A 15,910-nucleotide genomic window follows, 5' to 3' on the forward strand; every position below is an offset into this window, starting at 1 on the left:
TTCCTAAAAAGCGCCATTGAACAACAACCAGCGTTACATTCTAGACAGACTGTTGAACTCATTTTGAACACTCTAGGTGCTCAGGTGGGTTGCTAAATGACACCTGTGGGAAACACAGCCCAGTGTTTGGCTATAGCTATATGCACCCCCCACCCCACCCCCACCGGTGAGCACCTACCCCTCCAGTGAGGAGGGAGGGAGGAAAAGAAGACAGACACACACACACACACCCTCTACCCTCTCTGCAGTATTCATGTGTGTATGTTTGGTGTGTGTGTGTGTGTGTGTCTGTCTTCTTTTCCTCCCTCCCTCCACTCTCAACCTACTCCCCATCCTTCCTCCTCTCTCCCCTCCTGATTTTAACGTGTGTGTGTGTGTGTGTGTAGGTGGTCCCCCTCCTCTCCTCCACCCCTTCTCTCTCCCCTCCCCTCTTTTTCCCCTCCTGATTTAAACCTGTGTGTGAAAGTGGTCCCTCTCCCCTCTCCCCTCCTGATTTTAATGTGTGTGTGTGTGTGTGTGTGTGTGTAGGTGGTCCCCCTACTCTCCTCCTCCTGATCTCTCCCCTCCTTGGAGTGTACCGATTGGAGGGTTTTCAGGGCTGCTACCAACAGTCTGGATGAGGGGCCTGTGACTCTCCACAGCTGCCCACCTCAGAGCCCCCCCCCCCCCTCCCTCTTCCCCTGCCACAGTGACGACTCTCTCCATCATGGAGAGGGACGTTAACAGACTCTTCAGGAGACAGAACCACTGCAAAGCAGCCGGGCCAGACTCTGTCTCTCCATCCATCCTGAAGCACTGTGCTCATCAACTGTCTCCGGTCTCTGACTCCCGGACCATCAGCACCGATTCCCCTCAAGGCTGCGTTCTTTCCCCTCTACTCTTCTCCCTGTACACTAACAGCTGCACCTCCATCTTTCCCCTCTACTCTTCTCCCTGTACACTAACAGCTGCACCTCCATCTTTCCCCTCTACTCTTCTCCCTGTACACTAACAGCTGCACCTCCATCTTTCCCCTCTACTCTTCTCCCTGTACACTAACAGCTGCACCTCCATCTTTCCCCTCTACTCTTCTCCCTGTACACTAACAGCTGCACCTCCATCTTTCCCCTCTACTCTTCTCCCTGTACACTAACAGCTGCACCTCCATCTTTCCCCTCTACTCTTCTCCCTGTACACTAACAGCTGCACCTCCATCTTTCCCCTCTACTCTTCTCCCTGTACACTAACAGCTGCACCTCCATCTTTCCCCTCTACTCTTCTCCCTGTACACTAACAGCTGCACCTCCAGGACCAAACCTCACACCATCAGAGCAGCTTCTTCCCTTCTGCAGTTGGCTTCATCATCAAGGCCCACGACCCCTCCCCCCACACGGACTCTTATCCCGCCACTACACACTTCATTAACATAAAGTATATCTGTCTCATTGTGTTACATATTCTGTACATATTACATATTCTGTACATTTTATATATTTTATATATTGTTTTTTCCTATTGTTTGTAACTTTTTATGTTGATTGTTTGCATATGCCATAGAAAATTCTGGATAGGTGTGAACCTACTTGGCAATAAAAACGTTTCTGATTCTGAAATGAAGGTGAGCCCTGTCTGTCTCTCTGCCTGTCTGTCTGTCTGCCTGGCTCTCTGCTTGGTTCTCTGAGTGTCTTTCGTCTATCTGTCCGTCTGTCTGTCTACTTTCTCTCACTGTCTCTTAAAGTAACACTATGGAGTTTCTGGAGCCGTCAGCTAGGGGGCTACTTTCTCTCACTGTCTCTTAAAGTAACACTATGGAGTTTCTGGACCCTTCAGCTAGGGGGCTATTTTCTTCTGGACTATTCAGTAACTTATTTGCTGTCTTGCACTTGCTTGACGTTTGACTGGTAGGAAAGTTGGTGGGAAGCTAGCCAACATAGCCATCACAATAACATTACAAAGAAGCAGACGCAAGAGCACTTATTACAAGCATCAATGTCCAAGCATGTTATACAAGCTTGCTAAGGAGATGTCTTGCTAGCGGCTAAACTTAGCAAAACCTGTTGAAATGGTCTTACTTTGTTTATGACAAAGTAGTGAGTCAACAACTTTCCTAACACGGTCAAATATCAAGCAAGTGCAACATAAGACAAAGCAAGACAGGAAAATAAGTTACTGAATAGTCGAACAGAAAGTAGCCCCCTACCTGGCGGCTCCAGAAACTCCATGTGTATTTAAGATAAACTGATGACAATGGATTATAACTTCCAACTTAATGCACTAAAGGTTAGCTTATGCTGATACCAGCACACATAATATCAATTTGCACTTTCAAAGCAAATCTAGCATTAAATAAACAAAGAAGGCCAGCAAATGTGTTTAAGATTATTGTTCACAAACTGATGTACCAACAGTGCATCCAAAGGCATGAAATCTAACAGATGAGTAACGATATCATGAACAGAAGAACATCAACTAATGCACTTCCTGAACTAATGGTGTTGATGACATCATTGATAAACAAAGACTCTTAACCCTCTATACCCGCAATTCCTTGCGTTCATCTTATCATTGATCAACTAAGATATGCATTTAGTTACACTGTTGACAATGGATTATCACATCCAACTTAAGGCAGTAAGGGTTAGTTTATGCTTATACAAGCACATGTAATATTAACTTGCACATTAAAAGTGAAATCTAGCATTAAACCAACTAAGGTCAACAAATCTGTTTTTAGACTATTGTTCACAAACTAACGTACCGACATTGCATCCGAAGGCATGAAATGTTACTGATGAGTAACAATATCATGAACAGAAGTACATGAGGCTTTTTCTCGGCTTTCCATCAACTAATACATTCCTGAACTATAGATACAGTATGGTGTTGATGACATCATTGATTAAACGAAGACAGTGTACATTAACTACACACTGACAGCACACAGGTTGACAGATATTCATACAATCTCAATAATAATCTACATCTCCACATGGCTACATATATTACAAAACAATAAGAAATACCAAGTAGCCTATTTATAGCCTATATTTAACAGATATGGATAATCCTACAGTCCCCCCCCCCCCCCAGTCCATATCTCCATATGTGTACATGATTTAGAGAGACTGGTCCTGCTCTGTCTGCTGAGTCCATGCTGCATGCTGTCAATCATCTCTGGCTGATCAGGACACGCCTCCACTCTCCATTCATCTCACTGTTGTGCTCCCCTCAGGAAGAGGCTGTTTGCTGTGTGCTGCTGGAAGCTGAGAACATGTTCAGGTTCCTCCCCAGACATTCTGCAGGAGAGATGCTGATGTGTGTGTGCTGGATCCCACCCTGTCATGAGCTTCAAGACCACAGACCACATCCAGCGATTCCCAAGGGCTTTTCAATCAGCAGGATAAAGGAGAGACAATAATCAATCAGTGTCCATGACGACGGTCTCCAAGTGACCCAGACTGCATGAGAGACAGAGGGCTGCTGTATTCTGACATCAGTAACAGCAGCCATGATAAACACATTCACACATTAGACATACCGCAGCAGAAACAGTAAGGGTGGAGCTAAAAACCACTGGTCCAATCAGAAGAAGAGAGTGGAGTCTGGCTCGACCAATAGAAATGGCAGCATATTCCCTTCATGGTGTTTGTAACCTTTTCCACAGTTAAACCTTACTGTTAAACAGTAGCCTGGCCGTTACCAGACTGTGACTCCATTGCATTCCGTCAGTCAGTCTGGGCCAACCCAATGCATTTTGGTTTCCGAGATGGGCGGGTGCTTATCTTGAGGTTTAAAATCATTGGAGTTCCCTTAACCAATCAGCAACGTTTGATAATGACGTTTGCTGTGCGACGTAGTTCTTGAGAGAGCGAGAGAAACTTTATTTATCCTCAGTGGGAAGTTCAGGCCCAAATTAACTTAGTCACACAAACTGAATACACATATACATATAAAACAACAAACAAACTACACGGGATACGGAAAGCGGGAGTCTATACATCTTTAGCCTACCTCCTTTGTCCTTATCGTAAGATAAGGCAATGCGGAGCAACGTAATAGAAAGTTAAACTTACAGCAAAACTTCGAGGAACAAATGTAACTTTGACAAATAAGATCTACGTAATAATAGCAGTTAAATACAACACTATGCAGACTCACCATTTGTACGTGACATGAGCCTCATCCACGACAACACCAACAAGGTTTTGTTGGTAAATGGTCGTGTTCAGCATCCTTCGCCACTTCGAATTTAGGAGCCGCTTCGGGACTTCCAAAAACAAGCGAGAAATGACCGTCGCGGATCTTTCGCTCGTCGTCAACACCGAGTTGACCGGCACGTATTCCAAGTTTACCGGCCTCTCTAACCTGGTCTTCCATAAGTGCGACGAGGGGGGGACACAACCACAGTAACAGCATTCGGTCTTCCCAGTCTAGATTAAACTCTTCCCAAAGCCAGTTGGGAGAAGAGCTACGACGTCCTTTCTCATCATAAAACTTACAAGACAATCCTCTTGTTCTCCTTTTAATTGTCTGATGTTCTCGAGAGTTGAGACAACTTCTCCGATAGCTTTTCGTGTCTCTTCCTCCGTAGCCATTTTTGCTATAGCCTACTGTTAAACTACAAACTCGGCTGGACTACATGCAACTCGGCAAGGCGAGTTTTGCATCACAGCTCTGAACTGTTCGCTGATTGGTCCGGCAAAATTTTGAGTTCTGGAAACGATTGTCAATGGGGCTGGGCCAGACTGAGTATGAGCTTGAAATCAATTCAGGCGGAAATACGTAGGCTGGTGTCACCAGGCTAGTTAAACAGTCCCTTACTGGGCTTGAACCTGTGACCTTGGGCATGGGAGCCTGAGACACACTAAGATAATATAGTATTATGACTCTTACTGGAATTACTGTCATGTGAGTTAATGACTGGAGTCATTTCAGGAACATAAGATGGACAGACAAACAGACAGAATGAAGAAAAGAAAGAAAGAAATATTGAGGAAAAAATAGACATGAAAAGAAAAAGAGGTGAGGGAAAGGAATGACGGTGACAGAGAGAGATGTGGGCCAAAGGTCAAGGTCAAAGGTCACAAACAAACAAACATGATGAGTAAAAGATGACAAATAACCAAAGGATGAGATGAGATGTGAGACAGCCCTGAGCTGTTAGGTGTAAGACAGAGAAAGAAAGGGGGATGAACGAGGGAGAGTGAAGGATGAGAGACGGATGAGCAAAAGCAGAGGACCACAGAAGAAACAGCAAGAAGAGAGAGAATCTGGAGAACAGAAAATAAAAGACAGACATCCATGTTGGGTCTCATGTCATAAAGACCTGAGTGAGATGGTTAGATATTTACTCACCTTAGTGACTTCAGTTTATAGTGGGGGTCCTCCACTAGAGCAGAGAGCTGCTCAACATCTGATGCACTCAGGTTATTGCCCCGCAGGTCCAGGTGTGTGAGACTTGAGTGTGAGGTCAGGGCAGAGGCCAGATAGGAACAGCTCTTCTCTGTCAGGTTACAGGACCACAGCCTGGGAGAAACATCATGATACATATGAATATCAATCACCAATCCTTTAACACGCACACACCACACACCACACACCACACACACACAAACAAACAAACACAAACACACACTGACAGAAACACACAATCATGGATACACACACAGACACACACACACACACAAACACATATATAGGGACACCGACACCCACACACCCGCACTCAGGGATACACACACACACACACGCAGAGATACAAAGCCAAACACACACTGACACAAACACACAGTCATGGATACACACACACCCCCCCCCCCCCCCCACACACACACACACACACGCACACATAGGGACACCGACACGCACACACCGCACTCAGGGATACACACACACGCAGAGATATATATGCAGCCTAGGTGCTCCTGAAGCTCTGTCTCATATAACCACCAAAGGAAAAAAACACCAACATACAATTTATTAATTAACAAATGAATGAAGTAATTAATGAATTAAACAAAAAATACCTTTATACTATTAGTATTTCACCTACCCACACATATTACATGAAATTATGCTTACCATAGTTGCTCCAGTTTGCAGTTTTGATGAGAAAGAGCAGAACATAGAAGTTCCACTCCTGAGTCTCCCAGCATCTCATTGTTCCACAGGTGCAGCAGTGTGAGACTTGAGGAGTGTGAGGTCAGGGCAGAGGCCAGATAGGAACAGCTCTCCTCTGTCAGGTTACAGCCACCCAGCCTGGGAGAAACACCATGATACATCTGAATATTAGAATATTATTCATCAATCCTCTATCCCCCACACACACTCAGTGATACACACACAGAGATACACTGACACACACACACACACACACACACACACACACACACACACACACACACACACACACACACACACACACACACACACACACACACACACACACACACACTCACACACAGATATATGCAGACTAGGTGCTCCTGAAGCTCTGTCTGATATAATCACCAAAGAAAAACACCAACATACATACAGTTAATTAAACTAAAAATACCTTCATAATAGAGTATAAATAAAGTATTTCATTCCCCCCCCCCACCCACACAATCACACATATACGAACACACACTCACACTCACACACATACACTTGGACCCATAAAAACACACACACACACAACGTGACATCAGGACAGAGGCCAGATAGGAAAGCACTGGCCTAACAGGTGTGCAGATGCTGAAGACTCTAGAGATGCTACACACACACACACACACACACACACACACACACACACACACACACACACACACACACACACACACCAACATAGACTAAACCTACTCATATGGACACATCATGGACTGTTGACATTCACACACCAAAACACACATGGTCTGAAGGCCAACTTTTTCTGTTGGACTCTCCTTTACCACAATCTGATGTTTGAAGCAATGCTTCAAGGGACTGAATATATAGTTTGATATGTATGACTCCTTTGTTGGTTAGTTTTGAAATGATTGAAAAGGTTCATGAATGTTGCCCTTAAAGCTGAGTGAACTAAGGAAATAGTTTGTCTTGTGTTCTCAAGTTGCACCTCTACAGAGCCGAATTTATGTTTAATAACTTGAGTTTCTGAGTTGAAGCCAAATCTGTTACAATGAAGGCAACTGCTAGCTAGATAGATAGATAATGTAGGCAACTGCTAGCTAGATAGATAGATAATGTAGGCAACTGCTAGCTAGCTACTTGCTCAAATTCAAACGACTTCTCTAAACTGGCAAGCTTGGAGCAGGCTCTGTTCTGATTGGCTCAGGGGGCGGGAGGCGGGATGCGCCTTCCAGGCAGCTGCTGCCTTGAAGTCAGTGGTGAGGGCTCAAAACACCATTAAGCTGCAAGCCATCACGCGTGCTATGCATGTCAGCGAATATGTTCTCCATAGCATGTTTAAAGTAGGCTACAGCCGAACCCTCGTTCTGTTTTGATCAACAGTAATTGAGTTGATACGCGTGTCTTCATATCTGATCAATACGCAACTGTGAGGTGCGTGGATGGACACAGCGGCCAGCTGCCAATCACTCAATTATTCAACCTGCGTATGCATCCTGACTTCATCAGTCGCCGGTGATTTTGAGCATTCCATTCTCAGTATTCATGGCTTTCAATGTATTAAAATATCTGCTTTGTTGAGGACCTACACAGGTGTAGGCTATTATTTGATTTGTCTACCCGTTTGAAGGAGAACCAGTAGACCGCGGGGCCTCGGGAGAGGCAGACAACAGCATTGGTTTATCAATGAAAGCTCAGCTCATTCTGAAGAGAGCGGATAGATTTGTGTTGCATCTAAAATATAATAATATTAATATTTACTACACTATATTTGTATTGACCAGCAGGTGTCACTGGATCTTCACAATCGTTTACACTCTTATCTCGCTGAAATCTTGATGGATTTACAATTGCCTTGGTTTCTTACAAACGTCATTACCGTGGTTATAATTATGGATGCTTGAACATGTTGAAATGTGCAGCTTAATTGTGTATCACGGCTCGTCTACTACCAGAGGTGTCAAGTAACGAAGTACAAATACTGGGTTTGTAGGTATTTTTACTTTACTCGAGTATTTATTTTTCTGGCAACTTTTTACTTCTACTCCTTACATTTTAACACAATTATCTGTACTTTCTACTCCTTACATTTTTAAATGAGGCTCGTTACTCTTGATTCCGGTTTTGTTTTTAAAAGTTTCAAATGTGTGCCATCCAATACAGTTCAATGGCGCCATCCAGATAGTGATTTCGAGCGTGATTGGATGAAGCATAGAAACCCATAACACTCATTGGTTAGGGTTATCCATCTTCTTTTACGCATGACGCAAAACAAGACAGGACGCGAACAAATTATACAACGCGCGTCAATGGCAGTGTCAGAGAGAGATGGCAACTCTGGCGAGATGTCTGAAGGGTCTGAAGACGCTAGACAGTAGTGGCGATGGAGAACAGCAAAACCGTCCACATCCCTGGCCCTACCTCAAAGAATTGTTCGAAATCGTTGGGAGCAAAAAGGATCATGGAGAATGCGGTTCAAACTTTTCGAACCCAAGAATCAGGTAGGAATTGCTAACAGCTAGTAGCATGCTAACATTAGATAGGTGGCTCAGACACCGTGCAAATCCTCAGACATATTTTTCAGTTACAATAATGGGGTTTTTACATTATACAGTGTAACTCGGTAACTTTCTAAAAATCAAAGCAAAACAAATTAAGGGAACAAGTACAACTAGGCCATTACAGCTGTTTACAGTGCACTAAAAATACCCACGTATGTACCTGCCCCTTTTAATTTTTAAAGCTGAACTATATCTATATTCTTTCACTTTGAATTGAAAAGCTTTAAAACACTATACAATATATTTACTTACCCTCCTTACAGATGATTAGCATTACATAATTGGTTTGTTATTGAATTGAAAGTGTTCCATGAAATAGATATGACATTTTGAGTTTTTTTTATTTGACTCCTGTCAAGCTTGAATTTCTGGCAGAATATGCAAAGACTATGAACCTAGTTGCAAAGGCCCTTGATGAGAGACGAATGTGCAAATGGGGTGGAGGTCTACTTGAATTCCCATAAAAATTGAGAAGAACATGCTCTTCTAGTTTGTTGTCTTTGACAGCATTATTATATTTTTGTATGACATTTTTTACCATGTCTTGGGCTCCATGTAGCACTCATCAGCTATTAAATTAAGCTTCTTTTTTCTTACAGTCGTGGCAATTATATTAAGTCCAACTAGTTTGTCTTTAAATGTTTTTTTTTTCTTTTTTACTTTTTACTTTTATACTTTAAGTACATTTTAGAGCCTGTACTTTTTTACTTTTACTTGAGTAAAGAGGTTACGTCAGTCTTCAACTTTTACCAGAGCATTTTTAATCTCCATTATTAATACTTTTACTTAAGTAACGAATGTGTTTACTTTTGACACCACTGTCTACTACTAGTCTACTAGTCTACTATCACAGCTAGTCATTTTGCATCAATTGGAGAGGCATAATTGTTTGTTTTTTTCAATATAACAATTAAGTTGCACATGATATAACTGAAGTTGCACATGATTTCCAATCGGGTTGGTTTGTTAAACATCTTACATTATGATTTTGACAGGAAATTGAGGACTTTATTGCCAGTGAAGATGCCAGAGTTGTGTGCAGCCTATGGATGCTCCATTGAACGTTCTCTCGAAACGAGATCCTGTTGCCATTCTGTATGCTGAGTTTTAGTAGCCTAGATAATGACAGAAAATCAGGAGGCTTAGGGAGGCTAACAAGGCTCAGGTGAACTTAATGAAACAATAAGGACAAGGAACAAACACGTAACTGGCAAACAGGAACACTGGGGTCCCCACATGGTCAATAGGGGTATTACAGTCCAAAAGTCCTGACACTACAGGGTTCAGGGGTTAGTGGTGGTGTGTTGCTGCCCTTTAACATAGATATCCTATATAAAGGCTAGATGTCTCACGGTGGAGTCTTGAACGTCCACACAGGAGGCCATCTTGCAACAGGATAGCTTCCTGGAGGGATCAGTGGTGCGTTAGGTAACGTCAGTGATCTTCACAATCGTTTACACTCTTGTCTCGCTGAAATCTTGATGGATTTACAATTGCCTTGGTTTCTTACAAACGTCATTACCGTGGTTATAATTATGGATGCTTGAACATGTTGAAATGTGCAGCTTAATTGTGTATCACGGCTAGTCTACTACTCAGTCATTTTGCTTCAATTGGAGAGGCATAATTGTTCTTTCTTATCAATATAACAATTAAGTTGCACATGATATAACTGAAGTTGCACATGATTTCCAATCGGGTTGGTTTGTTAAACATCTTACATTATGATTTTGTCAGGAAATTGCTGACTTTATTGCCAGTGAAGATGCCAGAGTTGTGTGCAGCCTATGGATGCTCTGTTGAACGTTCTCTCGAAACGAGATCCTGTTGCCATTCTGTATGCTGAGTTTTAGTAGCCTAGATATTGATTTTACATAAATAGCTTGTGCATGTGTGTATTTATTGCACCTATCTGTTTTGTTCATATGAAAACCCATGTTTATAATTCTTCATAAGTATGCAGTGTCATAAATACATCTCTGTACAGGGTGGGGATTTCAACATGGAGCATTTATTATTTATTTATTTGTGAAGGGAAATCTTGTACCTATTTTAGAACATTATTTGATTTTTTAGAACATAACATAATTATTCATTTAAAAAGTACGTACCACTACAATGTTAAGGGTGAACGAGCTCCCTTGTCGCAAAATGGCCGCCATGTGCGAACATTCGGCTCCGTCGGCCAGAAACGCGGGCGAGACATCTAGGGCCCTATTTAGACGATCAGAAACGCAAGTAGGACGGCGCCAAACGCAAGTAGCTGTGTGGGCGGCTCTATGGCGCAGTTGCGGCGGAAAAAACACACTTGCGCCCAGCGCAAGTGTCAAAAGGGTTGGTCCAAAGGAGGTTACTCAGCCATAGGTGTGGTTTGGGCGTAATATGCAATAAACCAATCAGAGCGTCATCTCACATTCCCTTTAAGAGCGAGGAGCGCATATTCCATAGCGGCTTGTTATTATAATGGCGGAATTACCTGGAGGAAGACCGGAAAAGATCATAGCCGAGGAGACAGACGTGAGATTTACACCAATTTTTTGGCAAGCCATATATAATTACAAGAAAAAAAAAAAGTATTTACCACTTGAGGAAATCATTGTGATATCCATATCCAATATATTTAGAAAATAGGCATACATCTAGCGTACACATTGACCCAAATGATTCAGGTTAATTGAAGCTGCGTGACATTTGATTTATTGTATGGCTTTGTTGCATTTATTTCATGCCAGTATTATTATAAATCTTGTAAACTCATCTCTGTGTATGTGGACTTTATTTATGTACCTTGGGTTTGGTCAGCTGGTGCACTGGGTTGGGTGCCGATTTCCATGCCATAAATTAGTGTGAATCTCTTGTGTAGACGAGAGAGGTAAAGTGTAGGCTACTGTGCAGCCAAGCACGCGTCCTTAGCGTTCTGAATACCCGCCACAGACTTTAGACATTGCGCCTCTGACATTAGACTAGCTTTTTTCTGGTCAATGGCGCACAGCGCTGTTTTGAAACTGCAAAATACCACTTGCGCCAGAGAAACGCCTTCTCTGTTCCGCCCCCGCCCATGTCGGCGAAAGTTCATTTCGACGCACGCCTCTGGAGGGAAAATCGCGCTGTGCGCCGGGTGCAAGATAGGAATGATACATGCGTCGGTGACAATGTCAATTGCGCTGGGTGCAAGATAGCCTTTATATTGTATTGGTTGTAATGGGAAGGGGCCTTTATATAGGATATATATGCCCTATAAGGCCACTTAAGGGTGGATCATAACAGTGTTCAATAACATTGCAAAAGCCAGTTTGGATCCAAAAGCACATGCCAGCCATCTGGGTTAGTTTTAGCATTCACACCAGAACTCAAAGAAACTGGAATTGGACTTTGTAATATAAAATGTGATACATTTGGTATACAACCAAGCCTGACATTAAAGATATTTACAGGAAAAGTATAATAAAGACAAATATTTTACATACTCAAAATGAGCCTAAAGTTAAGTAACCCATAGAAAACAACAAACAACTCACGTATAATATATTGTTTAGTGTTTGACCTTCAATCCATATCAGACTGATGTGAGGTATGAACTGCAGTCAGGAGTGTTTGCTCTACTCTCAGTTTAGGAGAAATGTTCTCTTATCAGGGCAGTTCATTAACCAGGAACAAAGTCAACTAGTCAACACACACACACACACACACACACACACACACACACACACACACACAGTATATTACTCACGTAGCTGAAGTGGAAAATGCGACCACTGGCACCAGCTTCTGCAAAACATCATTGAGACTGAGGAGTTCAGTCAGATCTTCCTCTGGTGTCTTCATGTACTTCTGCAGGTCAAACTCATTCAGCTGCTCCTCTGGAATCTCAAGCTGAAATTCCTCAGTCTCCCACTTTCCTGGTAAGAGCATTTCTACACACAGAGTTCCTGAGCTCCTGTCAATGACCTCCACTACAGCATGGTGATTCAGCTCATTTAGACAGTAGAAGAGGTTGATCTTTCTGTCTGACGTATTCTGATCTCTGATCTTCTGTTTGACGCACTGGACTGTTTGCTCAGAGCTCTGTGATTGGCTTCTTGTCTGGGGCAGTAGGTGTCTTAACAGATTCTGATTGGACTCCAGTGAGAGGCCCAGAAGGAAGCGGAGGAAAAGGTCCAGGTGTCCGTTCCCACTCTGTAAGGCCAGATCCACTGCAGTCTTGTGTAGGTCATGAAGTGTTGCAGCTCTGAACAGAGCAGAGAGCTGAGAGGTTTGCTGTTGGTCAGGCATGTTTCTCTCTTTGTTGCTGAAGCAGAGGAACACGTATAAAGCTGCAAGAAACTCCTGAATGCTCAGATGCACAAAGCTGAACACAATCCCCTGGTACAGCCCAGACTCCTTTCTGAAGATCTGAGTACACACTCCTGAGTACACTGATGCTTCTGTTACATCAATGCCACACTCTCTCAGGTCTGTCTCATAGAAGATCAGATTGTCCTTCTCCAGCTGTTGAAAAGCCAGTTTCCCAAGTTTGAAAATCATCTCTTCGTCTCTCTCTTTTCTCACTGTGTACTTTTCTTTCGTTATGCTTGTCTGAATGATCAGGAAGTGTGTGTACATTTGAGTCATAGTCTTTGGCATTACTACACTCCCCGATTCATCTGATGTTCTCTCCACAACAGTGGCGGTAATCCAGGAGAAGACTGGAATGTGGCACATGATGTAGAGGCTCCTGGATGACTTCAGGTGTGTGATGATTCTGCTGGCCAGGTTCTCATCACTGATTCTTTTCCTGAAGTACTCCTCTTTCTGTGGGTCACTGAATCCCCTTATTTCTGTCACCTGGTCCACACACCAATGTGGGATCTGATTGGCTGCTGCTGGTCGGGTGGTGATCCAGATGAGAGCAGAGGGAAGCAGATTCCCCTTGATGAGGTTTGTCAGCAGCACGTCCACTGAGGCTGGCTCTGTCACATCACAACACCTTGGGTTGGAGTGGAAATCTAGAGGTAGTCGACATTCATCCAGACCATCAAAGATGAACATGACTCTGTATGTTGAACTGGTGAAGATTGCTTGATTTCCTGAGAAAAAGTGCTTCATGAAATCCACCAGACTGAGTTTCTTCTCCTTCATCAGGTTCAGCTCTCGGAAAGGAAGAGGAAATATGAAGTGGACATCCTGATTGGCTTTGCTTTCGGCCCAGTCCAGAATGAACTTCTGCACAGAGACTGTTTTTCCAATGCCAGCCACTCCCTTAGTCAGCACCGTTCTGATTTGTTTGTCTTGTCCAGATGAGGGTTTAAAGATGTCACTGCAGTTGATTGGTCTGCCTGATGCTGCTTCTCTCCAGGATGCTCTCTCTATCTGTCTGACCTCATGTTCATCATTGACATCTCCTCTTCCCCCCTTTGTGATGTAGAGCTCTGTGTAGATCTTACTGAGGAGTGTGGGGTTTCCCTGTTTTGTGATTCCCTCAGCCAGACACTGAAACCTCTTCTGAAGATGGGATTTGTGGCTCTGCAGCATTTCCACATATACTGAACCATGTTGGTATCTGTGTGTGAAAACAAAAACAAATATTAAATAACTTGTTTACTGTAATATCAGTTTAAATGTAGTGTTTGCACAGCACTATCAGTCAAGCGGAATGTAGTCTATATAACTGCCACTGTGTCTGAAGAGTTTCCCCCTAATGTAGTCTATATAGTCTCTCTGTCTGAAGAGTTTCCCCCTAATGTAGTCTATATAACTGCCACTCTGTCTGAAGAGATTCCCCCTAAGGTAGTCTATATAACTGTCACTCTGTCTGAAGAGTTTCCCCCTAATGTAGTCTATATAACTGCCACTCTGTCTGAAGAGTTTCCCCCTAATGTAGACTATATAACTGTCACTCTGTCTGAAGAGTTTCCCCATAATGTAGACTTTATTACTGCCACTCCGTCTGAAGAGTTTCCCCCTAATGTAGTCTATATAACTGTCACTCTGTCTGAAGAGTTTCCCCCTAATGTAGACTATATAACTGTCACTCTGTCTGAAGAGTTTCCCCATAATGTAGTCTATATAACTGTCACTCTGTCTGAAGAGTTTCCCCATAATGTAGTCTATATAACTGTCACTCTGTCTGAAGAGTTTCCCCCTAATGTAGACTATATAACTGTCACTCTGTCTGAAGAGTTTCCCCATAATGTAGTCTATATAACTGTCACTCTGTCTGAAGAGTTTCCCCATAATGTAGTCTATATAACTGTCACTCTGTCTGAAGAGTTTCCCCATAATGTAGTCTATATAACTGCCACTCTGTCTGAAGAGTTTCCCCCTAATGTAGACTATATAACTGTCACTCTGTCTGAAGAGTTTCCCCATAATGTAGTCTATATAACTGCCACTCTGTCTGAAGAGTTTCCCCCTAATGTAGTCTATATAACTACCACTCTGTCTGAAGAGTTTCCCTAATGTAGTCTATATAACTACCACTCTGTCTGAAGAGTTTCCCTAATGTAGTCTATATAACTGCCACTCTGTCTGAAGAGTTTCCCCCTAATGTAGTCTATATAACTGTCACTCTGTCTGAAGAGTTTCCCTAATGTAGTCTATATAACTACCACTCTGTCTGAAGAGTTTCCCCCTAATGTAGACTATATAACTGTCACTCTGTCTGAAGAGTTTCCCTAATGTAGTCTATATAACTACCACTCTGTCTGAAGAGTTTCCCCATAATGTAGTCTATATAACTGTCACTCTGTCTGAAGAGTTTCCCTAATGTAGTCTATATAACTACCACTCTGTCTGAAGAGTTTCCCCCTAATGTAGTCTATATAACTGTCACTCTGTCTGAAGAGTTTCCCTAATGTAGTCTATATAACTGTCACTCTGTCTGAAGAGTTTCCCCCTAATGTAGTCTATATAACTGTCACTCTGTCTGAAGAGTTTCCCTAATGTAGTCTTTATAACTGTCACTCTGTCTGAAGAGTTTCCCCCTAATGTAGTCTATATAACTGCCACTCTGTCTGAAGAGTTTCCCCCTAATGTAGACTTTATAACTGCCACTCTGTCTGAAGAGTTTCCCCCTAATGTAGTCTATATAACTGTCACTCTGTCTGAAGAGTTTCCCTAATGTAGTCTTTATAACTGTCACTCTGTCTGAAGAGTTTCCCCCTAATGTAGTCTATATAACTGCCACTCTGTCTGAAGAGTTTCCCACTAATGTAGTCTATATAACTGTCACTCTGTCTGAAGAGTTTCCCCCTAATGTAGTCTTTATAACTGCCACTCTGTCT

At 42.8% G+C, this 15,910-nt stretch overlaps 1 protein-coding gene across 1 annotated transcript in view; it reads right to left on the minus strand.

Moving 5' to 3' along the window:
* Nucleotides 1-4,780: 4,780 nt before the first annotated feature.
* The window catches only part of LOC308382575 (protein NLRC3-like), a gene marked incomplete at both ends in the record, with an annotated part of 17,304 nt that continues 6,174 nt past the window's right edge, over nt 4,781-15,910 (minus strand). Inside the window, 4 exons of the mRNA XM_080860971.1 lie at nt 4,781-4,811; nt 5,335-5,505; nt 6,061-6,237; nt 12,379-14,187. Coding sequence (XP_080717097.1) covers nt 4,781-4,811; nt 5,335-5,505; nt 6,061-6,237; nt 12,379-14,187 — 2,188 coding nt within the window. The remainder of the gene's footprint in view (nt 4,812-5,334; nt 5,506-6,060; nt 6,238-12,378; nt 14,188-15,910) is intronic.

This window comes from Sprattus sprattus, assembly GCF_963457725.1.
Source record: "Sprattus sprattus genome assembly, contig: scaffold_62, whole genome shotgun sequence".
In the NCBI taxonomy this organism is placed as follows: domain Eukaryota; kingdom Metazoa; phylum Chordata; class Actinopteri; order Clupeiformes; family Clupeidae; genus Sprattus; species Sprattus sprattus.